A 15,443-nucleotide genomic window follows, 5' to 3' on the forward strand; every position below is an offset into this window, starting at 1 on the left:
TTTTTGTCCAAATATGGCTTGAACAAAAGCGCTTCGCTCTACATTGCGACGTAACTGGCGTTCGATTCTAAAATAATGGATTGTTGACAATAAGGCGAATTTCAAAACAAAGCGCTCACATTAAACGGATATACGTAACATCACATTCAGCTCTGACGCATAAAAATTGGTGTAACAAGGCATTCGTTGCAAGAAATCTACGTAACGGAATTTTACCGAAAACTTTCCGCTTATTGTTTGCACATTGGCTGCAAGGAGTGACGTAAACATTACATATGGTTACAAAGAATTTAGGCCATAGATTTTTACTGAAAATTTTCCGTTACGACACATCGATTAAAAACAAAAATTCTCTGTGTAAACACAATATGACAAAATGGCTTCTACACATCTTCGTAATGTAGTTTTTTTTTACAAAAAGAATCACCTCAGCAACCTAAACCCGAAGTTAATGAAATATAAACGACTTTATATTTTTGTCACTTACGTTTGACGTAATTCTGTTACATCACGTCTGGACATAACCGTTTGACATCATCTTAAAAATAATATATGACCCTAAATTAAACCTCCAATATCCGCGCCTGTAGATATGGGTTGGCTAATATGTTTGACAGCGGGCCGCACAAGAAACAAAAACTTTCATGAAGGGCTAGGTCAAATAGAAGAACTAAAAAATGCATAGTATAAAGCAGTGGTTCGCAAATTTTTTTCAAATGCAACCCAAATTTAAGTTTTGCGAACATCTCGCGACCAAATACAGACCACGTATAGCCTATGTGTAATAAGTAGGGCGAATATTTTTTGACTTGTCATAAAAAGTCAAAATTTTGTCAAAATTTACACGTTAGGTCAAAATTTGTTAATATTTTTGTAAGTTAAAATCCAATAAAATCACATAAATCGCTTACAAAATTAAAAAAAAAACTAAAGTCAGCTTTTTGAAATTGTTCGTTCGGTTATTTTGAAATTTATCTTTTATTTTATCAAAAAAAATTAGTTTTGAAATAAGTTCAAAGTCATTTTAACCGTATTATATCTTTATTTGAGCAATTATACAGTAGGCCTATAAAAAACGCGTGATTAACGACGCCTAGGTAATTTAAATCAATGTATTTCGAACAGGTCAAAATTTTGTCAAAATAAATTATTTTCAGGTGAATTTTTCAGTGCTTTGTCAAAACTTCCTATTTTTTTTGGTCAAAAAATATTCGCCCTAGGAATAAGCTATATAGTTTTTAGTGGGTTTAGTCAATTATTTGCAATCTGTTCAAATTGGTTTAGTGGCATTATTTCACTGCCCTTTTTCAGGCATCACGTCACAAAGTTATGTCATACAAAAATTAATCTTTAAAAAACCTGTTGCCTTTGACGCAACCCGTGTGTAAAATGTATAAGAACAGCTCGCGTTTGTTTGGGTAAAATTAGCAAAACTTTAAATTTAAAAGGACACGTGGCGCATAAGACTCATAAAAGACATTTGTATATTGCCTAAAATATTTAACTAATTTAACAGATTTGACTTTTGTAGAGCTTAGGCCTTCAGGGTATAAACAAATTCCTTAAAACAAACGAAAACAAAATTTTTGTATTAAATAATAAAAGCTGTCAATAAATAGTTCTTGGACATGGTTTTGTCCCCGCCTTGAATCCAGTCTTTGTTGAGATGGAAAGAATCAAACAGTTTTTTGGCAGATTTGCATCGTCCCGGCGCGACCTATTCTTTTAATCTTTGGTGGCGACCCATAATTTTTTGGGGGGAACCACAAAGTATTATTTTTGCTTAAAACGGATTCATGGAAAAATAGACGCTGATCGGATTAATTGTAAGGCGGGTCGTATATAGTTTGCCCAGGTTTGTTTTTGATCCGTATAGGTTAGCCACTGGAAAACCTTCGGCGATGTCCAGTTGTTTGTAATTATTCGGAGCTGAAAGTTACCGATCTCCACTAGTCATTATCGAGATCAGGGTCAGTTAAAAAGTTTAAATTCAAGAGGATACGTAATTCCGTCACCTAAAAAATGTCAATATCTGTTCGAAATACCGGCATTTTTAGTATAATTTAGCAGAAATTGCGATTCATAGAGTTGAGTCACACGGCGCAATACGTCATTCAACATAGCGCTGTAAGGCTTATAGGTTTCCTTAAAAAATAGAAGAAAACATACTAAAAAGGGGAATAGTTGGCGCAAAGCGCGAAAAAATTATTTTTTTAAACAGCAAAAGTTGGTAAAAAACATAGTTTGAACGGTTCCATGACCAGGTATCCTTCAAAATATGTGGTGAGCCCTTAAGGGTATTATTTTTATATGATTTTGCAAAAAAACGGAAAACTTTGAGTTCGTGTGTAAACCACGACTGAAATGCACAAATTAATTAGTATCCAGGCGATACCGACACGACCTTAAAGTGAGTATTATAGTCGATCAGTGGTTCCCAAACTTTTTATTCCATAGCCTAATTTTTTTTATAAATCAGTTTGTGGTCCACCATGTGGCGTATTCTTTTTTGTATGCTCTTTAGCCCATCATCCAAATAAGAACAAATATATGGAAAACGGCCTCGTTCCTATATAGCCTACAGATTTAGATATGCTAATAATTATTTTATTAAATTAAACATATTCATATTTAGGGCTTTAATATTCTTATTACGTCTGAATTACTACAACCTCCAACCATTATGCTCCAAAACATATTTAGTTGAAATATTTTCGAATAGCTCTATGGCTCACTGAAATTAGTTTTGTTGCCCACTCCTGGGCCATGGCCCACAGTTTGGGAACCATTGGCTTATACCGATAGTACCGGTACTAAAACTGTGCATCAGGTATCGAGTGTCGACTACGACCCGTTTTTACTGGACGAGTTTGTTGAGTTACCCGATGCACGAAGTTAAGGCGTGAGCGCTGTTCGGGTTCCCGGCCAATATCAGCAATGTACGTGGGTGACACCGAAGTTCTTAAGATATATAGGGTCTACTACGTATTCCTACGAGCATTAACGGAAATATAATAGCATGCGAAAAAGGGAACCCCTATAAGTGGGGGAGTTTTGTGTCTCGAAACTTGTGGTCATCTGCTATATCAGTTGGCGACTCTGTAGGCCTTCTTTCGTCTTACGGTTACTTTATTTGCCATACGTTATCCCTGGTCTATTCTATATATCGCCTTCTTCTCATATCTCCCTATATGCTTCTGTATCTACGTTCGTGTAGAATCTACACTGTAGAGAGGCCACTCTATCTCTTCCTTTCCCTTTTATTCAGCGAATTATATGATAAACTTTACCGTACAACTAGCAGTAGGCAATAGGCCTACCCCATAAGAAGATGTCCCACACCAGCACTAATGCAGTGCATCGTCTTTCTCAAGTTAGGCAACCGAGTTTAGGGAACAACACAATACAATCTAAAAAGCAAGAAATAGCTAAAGCAGAAAAAAATTTTAAACCATAGATTTAGGAGCAACGACATAATAAAGCCAAATACGCAGTAATCTTTCAGAACATGTCCTAAATTCGCCGAAATAAGGCTTTTAAATGACCAAAATAACGCCTGGACTGTAGGGAGAGGGTATGGGTCTATCGGGGGCTGTAGTTCGGATATCCGCCTTTTTGTTGTGACGTTTGGACACCCTAATTTGACTGGCTCTGTTAGGGCGCCGCTGTTTTGGCATTGAATTTTTGTTAAGGCCTGATTCTGGCTGTTTAGGTCATATCCCGACGGGTTGAGGTCTTATTCCAATTATTTTTGTATTACGACTATTAGGTATTAGTCCTATTTTGGTATATCCGAAGTGTGTTTTTACGTTTATTCCGACGTTGGTGTTGTTCTGATTTCGGTCTTATGGCCGCAAGCTATAGGCTATATCGCAACTCAGAAAGACAACGAACAGAATATATTGATATTGATGCAATCTTTAGACGAAGTAAATATAAAATTCAAATAAAAATAAAATAAACTAAAATGTACCGTACTTAACTTAATTTTCACTTTTCAGAGCAAACTCTATTGGAAAATTGCCAATGAAAACTCCTTGGAACCCTGACTTCAACCTAAATAAATTAATTTCTAAACAAACAAACAAACAGGATTCATCATTATCTTGTGACTCATTATAGTGGCAGGGTTTTTTCCAAAGCAATTTGCATAAAAACTAAACTTTCTTTGTCCTAATTTATTCTTAGCCGAGTATAGTAAGATCATACTTTTTCGGCGCTGGTTTAGAATCCCATCACGCGTTCAAATAATTATTAAATTAACGCACAGCAGCAGTATTTGGGTCAGGGTGCACAGGTTTGGTTGATTCACCGATTATTATATCTATTTTACCAGTTCGCAATTTTAATTTTGACGACTATATAGTTTTCGTTTATATTGTTTCGATTCTAGCTTAGCGCCCTTTTTTGTGTTACTTGCGAAAGTTTATTTTTTATGCAAAATAGAAGACAGCAGTTAAGGCAGTTCTCTTTAATATCCCGATCAACATACAACTCTAAATGGGAAATTAATAGTTCGACTTTGAATTAGGTTCGTTGAGGTGTTATGATATATATAGGTGTTACTAGTATTAGTTATCACATTGTAGTTGTTTAGAACTAATAGTCGAACAAGAAACAATAACAATATATAGGTTTTTAAAATATTTATCTTTATTACCAGGAAAACATTTTTAATTTAATTTGTATCAAATAAAATGGAAACGGCAGAAAACTTGAACACATTTGAAAGTGAAGTGTTGTGTGTAAGTGTTTTAATTCTACTCGCAATGTTTTGCCTATTTAAATTTTATATATGTATTAAACTTAATGTGACCTCAAACTATTTTAATGTGGTAAATTTTACAATCAGATGTACTGTAAAAAAAACAAACTATTTTAATGTGGTAAATTTTACAATCATATGTACTGTAAAAAAAAAAAAAAACTATTTTAATGTGGTAAATTTTACAATCATATGTAAAGTAAAGTTTTCAACATATTTTATTACAGGGGTTCTCTAACTGGGTTTCAAGGACCCCATACTTAGGGATAGGTATGCTAGTTTTGGCGCCTTCTCCATGAGTGTACTTTATTATAAGTTTTACATTGTTTGGACGAGAAACATCTGATTGTAGTTTGTTTCATGACGTTAGGTTTTATAGCCAGTTTGAAAAAGGCTTTATGCCGAACCTGGTCCATGCTAGGGTTCCTCTCCGGGAATTTTTCGACGGGAAATTCCCAGGATTTCTCGAGAAATAACGATCCCGAATCCTGGGAATTTTTTTTTATAATCCCGGTTATTCGGACATAGCAAAACTTTAAAAAAAATTGTCATTTTTGACTAATATAAAAAGAAAAATGTTACCAAACCTATTAAAATCCTTGCCCGAGTTGTTTTTTAGCACTTACCAGGGGAAAAACTTAATTAAATTCATTCTACCAATAAAATGCGCTTTTTTTAAAGTAAAAACAAATAAGGGTGCTGACTTAAATACAAGAAGGTCTTGTAAAATTGCAGAAGCACGACTACAAAACATAAACAAGCTTAATTAAATGTTTGGAGCTAATATAAAATAATTCTAAACGTCATAATGACCTAATTTGAGGTATAATTTTTACGTTGGGAATCCCTGGATTCCCAAGAATTTTCATTTTTCAATCCCGTTTCCTGGGAGTGAAAAAATCCGGGAAAAAGAGGAACCCTAGTCCATGTAGACCCAAAGATGTTTTTTGGTGTTTAAGTTTAAAAAAAGTTTAAGCACCCCTGTTCTATTGTTATTGTTAAACACACAACGAATCAATTTTATTTTTACCTAAATGCTAAACATGTTTTTATTTTTTTTTTTTTAACCTTTTTTTATATGCAGGAATGCATTGAGATTGTTAAGGATGTTAAAGAGGGAAGTTTGATTCTCGGATTTGCGATTGGCGGTGGTATAGATCAAGATGCTTCAAGAAACCCCTATATCAAAAATGATCCAGTATGACAGCAGTTATATTTGCTCCTTTTATACCCAAAATATTTAAACAAACTATCGGTCACTGGTTTAGAAACCTATGACTGTAATTGGGTTAGGTGGTTCGACTATTATTATTTTTAATCTACCAGTATGCAATTTTAAATTTTGACGAGACTCGATTTGCTAATATAAAAAAGTGGTAGGATTCTAGACCAGCGCCAACTTTTCAACTACCAATTGCTGCTGGATAGAAACTAGTCTAGACTTTAAAGCAGATTTCTCTAACTTTTTAGTCTACAGGCATAAAAGTTTTAATTTGCATGTCTACAGATTTGTTTAAGCAATGTGCTACTCAGTTGGGGATTTAGATCTAATTTAGTTTTGACATGTATATTATGAAAATTAGAAAAAGTTGATTTGGAATACGTACATGTTCTAAATGTATCTTGTGTACTATTTATGTGTGCCGACTGACGATACCATTGTCCAGTACCACTCCACAAGGGCTTGAAGAATATGTGCGTTATGGTTGCTGAAAATACGGACTGCTTATCCCATGTAATTGAGGTTGTATATAAATCGACAGTCCTGGTTTGACCGGAGGTCGTGAGTTCAAACTTCACCATAGCTTAGTTGTTTTCCTGGCCTTGCTTGCACTACAAGCCTAATCAGGCGGACTAATTTCGATAAAACCAAAGCCATCTCGTGTTTAATACATGAAGAAAGAAAAGTCAAATATAAATACATCTAAGTAAAATAACAACAATATTTATTAAATTCTAGGGAATTTTTGTGACCAGAATCATTCAAGACGGGCCAGCAGAGAAAGCCGGCCTAAAAGAAGGCGACAAAATCCTTCAAGTCAACGGCTACGACGTCACCATGGCAACGCAAAAGCAGGCGAAAAAGAAACTGGTGAAAAATCAGAGGGTCGTGCGCTTGAAAGTGACGCGGGAAAGTCTTGTGAATGCTGAGTTGGTTGAGGAAGAGGCTGCCACACAAGCTGACAGTTACAGTCAGCAAGAATATATTTAGGGATCTGTGATCTAATATTGGTGCTGTATACCTAACACCCTTAAAATGTGTCTTCAACTTGAATTTTGAATCAGAGACCTTGTTTGAAACTTCCTCCAGCTGGCTGCATTGTTATTTTTTGCGGAATCTTATAGTTTGTATTTACAAACAAAACATGGTATGTTGCAAGTGAACAGCATTTTATCTATTATTATTAGAAGTGTAAGTGACTGTATAGGCTATATGAATGATTTTTCCACACAGAAAATCCAATTTGCTAATCCAATGGGGAAAAAATTACATCTATTGAATTTTAGGAAATTGTTTCATTTACTGTGCCACAGTTAAAACATCTTGTTTAGGAGATTTTGCCACAGTTAAAACATCTTGTTTAGGAGATTTTTATCAACTGTGCATTTAGATTTAATTTGTCTATACTTATGCTATTGTTGTCGGTCATTTTAAATATCTGCAAGTGCACTATCACATCCTATGGTTAATTTGTATTTATGTTTATATAATGGACTTGTTTAGTTCGAACACTGCAGATTTGAACAATTTAACAAATGTAATGTTTCAGACAGAGTGTGTTTTGCAGATTTGTTACATCATGTCTGAATTTGTATTACTGACACTTTTGTTTCATATATACTGCATGCTGTTAGTTTCAAGTGCACTTAATCAGTGTTAAGCGGTGCAGAATGTTTTTATTCCAATCATATATCAGGCATATGTATGTTTAGTTGGTGCTAAGTGTGTTATTTTCATTCTTATAGTCCAACAAGTTATATTTTTAAAATTAATTTTATATTGTTCCCTAAAATCATGTTATTTGCTAAACTATTTTTGCGCTTAAATTTGGATGTTTGTCCTAAATATATTTAGGTATATTTAAAAAATTTGTTTTTATAAAAAAGTATGTTGCGTTTTTAAGGTATATTTAATGCTTATTTTGTTTTCCTTCCTAAGATTCACATATTTTTTTGTAATTCAACAGAAAATACAAATATATAAACAAGCTAATTGTATCTATATCCACTATGTGAACTTCTTTTTATATCAATATTTGTGCCTTTTGCAGTAAATGTAATGTCGTAGCACTTGTTAAACCTGATAATTAAATTATGGCTGACGCGCAAGCACCAACAACCGAACCAAACATGCAGGAGACGTCTCGTGGAAACGTAAGTCTAAATGTATAACAATAACTTTTCTGTACTCATCACAAAATAGTTGGGAAGTTTGGCACTGTATACTTTTTCCTATTTCAAACAGCTGTCCTATCTGGGTAATTGCATCTAAAATGTGGACATTTGCAAAGTATACTGGTATATTTTCGTCTGATGACCGGTGATAAGTATTATTTTTAATATATATCTGATATATACTGATTTTCTTTCCTTAAAAATTTCTTTTTAACTTTATGGCTCTGATGATAGTTAGTGATATTGTAGTTCATTGAGAAACTTACCCTTGATAGGCATCTTCACAAGGGTGCTGCCAGTGTTGTAATGACTTCGGTCAATGATTTGACATAAGTCACTGAATATACAAATGACTTAATTGACTTAAATTGTTTTTGTAAAATGCCTTGGCGTAAGTCTTCGTCAAATCATGTGTAACTCATTGAGTCAAATTGAAAGTAAGTGTTTTTATTTAACATTCTTATATAAAATTGGGTAATTTATCTCAGTTTGTGCATATAGAACAATTAGCTTTGGTGCTGTATTTAGTTTTTTTAGTTGAGTTAAACAAGTTAACCTATTTTAATGATCCAATGTTTTATATTTTTTTATCAATAACTTGACTTGAAGTTGACTTGGTCTAATAATGATTTGACTTGGGCAACTGATGACTTGGACTGGGACATGACTTGTTATTTTACAAATGACTTGACCTTGAATAAAGTCATTTTAAAATGACGTTTTTACACCACTTGGTTCTGCATTCCTCAATCTCCACTCTTTTGCTTCCAGTTGTTGCTGGGCGACCTACCGAGTGATTTTCTCTGTGTGCCCAGCGCTGAGGAAACGACCAGCCAAGTCCAGCGCGATGGGCTGATTGCAAAGCAAATGGCCGCCCAAGAATTTAGCCAGCAGCGTGTTGTACAACAACAGCCGATGATCCTAGCCGATCGACTATTTATTTCAGTCATGGAGGTGGGATGCCTTTATCTACCGAAAATAATTTGTGTTTTTTTTGCAAGCCAACAGTTACGATGTGATGCTACATAAATGTTTTCCACAATATGGTAAAAAAAGTAAAAACAACAATAGAGGCTTAGATGATAACATATATATAACTTAAAAAATAAATAGGTTTTGATTTTTTTTCAATTATTCTTTTTTGTTTATATAGCCATATATTACACAAACAGAACGCAATTAGGCCCTCACCTTAAATTAATAAAAAAGTTAATTTTAATTTTTTTTTCACAGATTTAATTTAAACCCAGAGAGTGTAGACAAATGCTTTTACAGTATTGGGTGTTTTATTCAACAGGCAAAGCTGAACAAGAACTACGGCCTAACTAAAATGGACCCCTACTGCAAGGTTAAAGTAAATCACCAAATTTTCGAGACCGACACTTCGTATAATGGAGCCAAGAATCCAACATGGAATAAGCCATTTTCACTGTCTATAGCAGACCCTGTGGATATAATCTACATTGATGTTATGGATGAGGTAATTAGTCAATGCATTCCACATTAATTGCTTGATATTTTGAAATTATTCATTTTCCTAAAATATGAAAAGAAATTACCAAAATTTACCGTAAAGTAAAAAATTCTGACATTTTTTTTTTGACAAAATTTTGACCTAATAAGAAATACATTTAAACATTGCATTATTGTATGAAGTTTTGCAAATTTCCCTAAAGGCATTTAATAGGTATTTTGTGTTTGGCCAACATATTTGTAAAGATGTTTTTTTCCACCAGGAAGTAAGTCGTTATAAACAACCTTATGTTATTTCTATTAAAGAAGAAATGTATTTTTTATTATATTTAACCTCATTATTTTTATAATATGTCTATTATCGCAATCCTAAAAGTATTGTAGTGATGATTATCAAATAGAATAATTATAAACAACCTTATGTTATTTCTATTAAAGAAGAAATGTATTTTTTAGTATATTTAACGTCATTATTTTTATAATATGTCTATTATCGCAATCCTAAAAGTATTGTAGTTATGATTATCAAATAGAATAATAGTTTATAACAGCAAACTTGTAGTTTAAAGCTTATGTTTCATACCTATAAGCAAATTAGTCAAATAAAATGTAGAAACTGTTTTAAAAATCTTTTGTCAAAGCTGTATGAAAATAAAAAGTGTAAATTATTTATGTTTGTGTGAAATGTAAGGCTCAGCAGTTTGCTCTTTCTTGTGGTTTGCAATCAACAATAAAAAAAAATTTGTTTAATTTGTGTGTAAACAAAAAAAATTGTGATATATATGTTTTGTAAATGGCTGTATTTGTCTAATTTTTAATAGAGGAATCAGGTTGCCCTGTATAAAGACAAATTTCATTAAATTTTGACAAGCTTTCGCACAACCGTGCTTTATCAGGTCAAAAGTATAAATGAAAACAATTAAAATGCACATGAAAGCACGAGTAAAAGGCTATAAGAATGGTAACGTCTAACATATTGCGATATATAAAATCGTTTTTTCATCAACCAGAAATCACTGCAAGGTGACTTAAGAGTTGCATGGACGAAGATCAGTCTTCCCGAGGCGGTCAAGCGTGGCGAACAAGTGGACGATTGGTGGCCACTCTCAGGAAAACTTGGTGAGGACATGGAAGGCTCCATTCACGTTGTGATAACCAAAAAGGTACACACTAGAAAACTTTTTTTTGATGGATTTGCAACGTGCTACAATTTTTATTTCAAGTTTGTAGTTCCTTTAAAAGTCCATACAACAGTTTTTTTTATTTTTGTGGATGTGCGACAATTTTTATATTAGGTTTGCAATACCTTTAAAAGTGCATACAAAAGTTTTTTTGTGTGGACGTTTTATTTTCATTTCAAGTTTGTACTACCTCTGAAAGTGCATACAAAACTTTTTTATTTTCATTTCAAGTTTGTAGTACCTTCGAAAGTGCTTACAAAAGTTTTTTTGTGTGGATGTGCGACAAATTTTCATGGCAAGTTTGTAGCACCTTTGAGAGTGCATACAAAAGTTTTTTGTTGTTGTTGTGCTACAATTTTCGTTTCAAGTTTGTAGTACTTTTGAAAGTGCACATACAAAATTTTTTTTTTTTGTGGATTTGCGGCAATTTTTAAGTACCTTAGAAAATGCATGCAAACTTTTTTGTGTGAATGTGCGACAATTTTAATTTCAAGTTTGTACAACCTTTAAAAGTGAATCGAAAAGTTTTTTCCCTTTGTACCAATTTATGATTAATGTTTTCATTTCAGTCGATATGCAGCAGTAGATTTGAACTGTTTACATAATGTAATGTATTTCTGCATGGGCTTAATATTTGTTTTTGTTTTTTTATAGTTGGTTTAACTCAGTTAAATGTACATAAATGTATTCGTGCCCAACATATTTTCAAATAGTTAGTTCTGTTCATGCCATTGTCAGTAGTATCTAATTATGTAAGCTTTGCAACAATCTTAGCAGCATAGTGTAATTTTAAAAAGCAAGCATTTAGTTGGTGTATATACCAACGGTAATGTATTTAAATTGATTTTTGCATTGAAAAGTCTTTAAAAAATGCAATGTTTTTTTCCAGAAGTCTTTGGATTTATTTCGTGTCCAGCTTAAAATACTGTTTTGTTTTTAAATTCTATTAAAAACCTACCTCAATGATCCAATTTTGAGCAAAATCCTCATCATTTCCCCTGAAACAACTTTGAATTTATTTGATAAACATGTGTGGCAACCCCGAATTCGCAAATCCACGATTAACAAATGCTGGTTTTGAATGCAACAGCGGTTTCACCCTAGCATTTTATTTTCCGTGCAGAGAGTCCAACAGAGCATTGCATCTTCTGGAATGCCGGTCATGTTCCATCAAGCGGGGTTTCCCCTTGTCAGCCAAGTGCCCCAGGCCGGGGCACCCTTTTACCCCGGAGCTGCACCTGGTAAGACATCTTGATATGTTTTTGTTTACTTGTTTCACAATTTTTTTACTTTTTAAAAGCTATTGAACGATGTTCATCGTAAACCGGTCAGCTACCTGCATTTTATAAAAACCTGGCCTGGCAAAAGTTGTGTTTTTTTTTTACTTTTCTATAAATCTATGGTTTATTTTATTTTAATCTTAACAATAGCTTTCTTAAGTTTTTTAACTATGTCTACTTTTATAAACCAGTGGTCACTCAATTTGTTCTTTTAGAATCCGCTTTCTTATGGTAGATACTTAGGTTAAAAATTTCCTTACTAACAAGTGGTTAAATGTCTTGTTTCCACAGAGGCCAGTGTCAAAGTTTTTTATACTACTATTAGGTTAACCTAGTTGAGTATTTTAATTTTACATCATAGCAGTAAAAAATGCTGCAGAATTGAGTTTGCTGTTTGTATTACTGTGTTTTGCCGTTCAACCTAAAGAGATAGTGTTTTATCAGCATTCAGTATATAGTACTACTCACTTTAGACCAGTGCATCCCAACCAGTGGGTCATGGGTCGCGAAATATTTCAAAATGTTACAGTTTTTTATTAGATTGGAAAATTATTGCATTGTCATTACGTAACATTTATGCAACAATGTAACAAATACAGAGCAATCCTATATGCAAGCTCAAGTTTCGCATTTAGTAAATTGCATGTGTATGCATTGTTTCTTTTCTTATTAATTTGTTTGTCATTCGTTTGGTCATATCTCATGTGGGTCGCACAATAAAACTTGCATTAAAAGTGGGTCGCGAACTGAAAAAGGTTGGGAAACACTGCTTCAGACAAATTCATGAAAAATATATGGCTGTAAGAAACGCAAGACGTCTTGGCACCTGCTGTTTATGGCAGGCAGTAAATTTAATATACAGGGTCAGTTGGGTTTTTTCAGATAGCGGTGATTTGCCATTTAAATAGGCAACCCTCAGTAATAATGACGCATTGCATGAGTGTCATACTGCAGTTGTTTACCTGCAAACAAAAGTACAGCCCTACAAGTCTAGCCTTTCTCAACCAGGAAAAGCTACAATTACCAGAGAAAGCGATTATTCTAATTCTATTAAATTTCTTTTCTGGTCTCGGTTTGCAACGAGCTCCAAATTTGGCACGCAAATCTTTACCATTCACCCTTAAAAAAACGAATTCCGAATTCCACTATATTTATAATATAATGTCAACCTTATTTGATTAAATGTTAGTCTAGTTATGATTTTTCAAATATTTGGGATTTGTTATGTCGTACTGTATAAAAAAATACTTGGCTCAATAATGGCACTACTTGTTTCAGGTATGCCGCTGTATTACCCCCCTGGGGCGCAACCCCCCCAAATGCAGCAACAACAACAACAACCCCCCGTTCAGCAGGGACCCCTGTTCACTGAAGAGGTAAACTGTCTGTGTGATTGGCTGTTTGTTTAGTTAATTACCAAGAAAAGCACAGATTCTGAAAATGTTTTTTAGCCATTCATGTTGCTCTTGTTTGTCTAAAACGACTAAGACAATATTCCTAATAAAAAAAAATTGGAGTAAATGTAGTTTTCAATTAAACTTTTGAGCATGACTGGCTGCATTTAAACTTCTTATGTAATTTACAACGTTATAAACTTAAATCATTACTGACTTCTATTACGTTTTAGTTCGGTTTTGAATTTAACCGTTTTTTTTTAATTATTGTGGCTGTGTATTGCAAAGGAAATAGTGACGTACTGATATTCCTTTCCAAAGAATTAGTTTGACTTCTTGCTTACCGGTGTGATTTGAAACTAAAAGCAGCACCAATAACGTCGCATAATTTGCAGCAATGTGTATTAAAACTTACTACAGCAAGCGTGTTTTGTATATGGTAAGACGACAGCAGCTTATTTCCGGCTGGCAGCAGTTTGTGCAAAGCGCTATCACAGTTCGAACTATTGTTGAGCTTTAAACGCAATTACAATGCCTTACGGCGCTAATTAAAACATTAACGCATGCGATACGCGAATGCCACAGCATAGTAGTTGTTGTACAGTAAAAGGCGTAAAACCAACACAAAACACATTCTGCGTTATAACTTTTAAGCCTCTAATTAGGCGGTTCGGCGTTTTAAATCGATAAAACTTATCCCGTGTGTAGTTTGTGTTAATGGATAGAGTTTGTTTTTATATTCTACCCATTTTTTTTTATATCCATATATATGTTCACTAGACTGTAAACAGTTTGGTAACTTTGACTTAAAATTAAACGGTGACATAAAAAGAGAGATATTAAACCGATCTTGTCAAAAAAGTTAAATGCTAAACTATTTAAAAACTGTATTCTTGTTTTGATTGCTCATAATTCGAAATCCGTAGGTTTTGCAAGCGTCGCTGACCACGTAGCAATGGCGCTTGACAATTACCCAACGACACGATATTAATTGGAATGAAATATACAACTGCACTTGACCGATCTGTAAAAGAAAAGAGTTTATTCGAAATCGGTGTTTACATTTCAAATTAATTTAAAATTGTGTTGTGTTTTATACCTCAACGATTGGTAAACCAAAGTCTCCGTTCCAGGATTTTTGTTTAATTTATTTTCAGACGTGACGTCACAAAATTTTCACGTCATAACGTGACGTCACAAATTCGACTTGGTAGGTTAAATTAGACTCTCTAATATTGTTTCGACGCAGGATGTTAAGCAACTGAAGGAGATGTTCCCAGACGTCGATGAGGATGTTGTTAAGACGGTGTTGGAGGCAAGTCGTGGAAACAAGGATGCAGCCATCAACTCCCTGCTCAACATGCAGTGATTTTCTTCCAATAATTTTTCCTTTACACATATAGACTTTATTATGCATATATATATCCTTCTTGACGGCAAATGCGCCAACACGCCAACGCCGAACGGTTTGTTGTTGACCCAGGAAATGATGAAATTTCGGAAAAGAGTTTAAAATATTTTTTATTTCGCAAATGAATTTTGTAAGTAATTACTGTTAGGTTTTGTAAATGTTTTTTTTTTAAGTTTTTAAATCATACGTTTTTTAGTTAAATAAACGTTGAAATTAATTTTGAAAATATTTAAAAAATTATTAACCTTGATAAATTTTGCGTTTGAAAAATTCTATCGAATTTTTATTTCTTATACCTGGGAAATGAATTTTTAACTTAATGTTTGTTAGTTTGAAACTGAATCTTAAAACTAATTTTTTAAGACAAAATTATAGTAAGTATTAAAACTAAAAGTGACTCGAAGCGCATGTAAAACACATTTCTTTTAAGTTTTAGTTTTTGTTATTTTATTATAAGCAACAATAAGTTCCAAGAATTGTATTACGTATTGCTTCTTGAACAATTAAAAGCGCTTTCAAAAGCTTTACTGTTACAAAGCTTTT

The 15,443-nt window shown here is 33.5% G+C and overlaps 2 protein-coding genes across 2 annotated transcripts; both read left to right on the forward strand.

The window, feature by feature from the left end:
* Positions 1-4,662: 4,662 nt before the first annotated feature.
* Positions 4,663-7,016, forward strand: LOC146163391 (tax1-binding protein 3-like). The gene is made up of 3 exons (XM_083382288.1): positions 4,663-4,745; positions 5,850-5,963; positions 6,726-7,016. The coding sequence occupies exons 1-3, from the start codon at positions 4,698-4,700 to the stop codon at positions 6,975-6,977; spliced, it is 414 nt and encodes a 137-aa protein (XP_083238414.1). The 5' UTR covers positions 4,663-4,697; the 3' UTR covers positions 6,978-7,016.
* A 345-nt stretch (positions 7,017-7,361) lies between these two features.
* Positions 7,362-15,425, forward strand: LOC146163392 (toll-interacting protein B-like). The gene is made up of 7 exons (XM_083381898.1): positions 7,362-8,140; positions 8,933-9,115; positions 9,459-9,641; positions 10,645-10,797; positions 11,939-12,056; positions 13,374-13,471; positions 14,739-15,425. Exons 1-7 carry the CDS (start codon positions 8,081-8,083, stop codon positions 14,856-14,858), a joined length of 915 nt encoding a protein of 304 aa, XP_083238024.1. The 5' UTR covers positions 7,362-8,080; the 3' UTR covers positions 14,859-15,425.
* Positions 15,426-15,443: the final 18 nt, after the last annotated feature.

This window comes from Ascidiella aspersa, chromosome 2, assembly GCF_963924565.1.
Source record: "Ascidiella aspersa chromosome 2, kaAscAspe10.2, whole genome shotgun sequence".
Lineage (NCBI taxonomy): Eukaryota > Metazoa > Chordata > Ascidiacea > Phlebobranchia > Ascidiidae > Ascidiella > Ascidiella aspersa.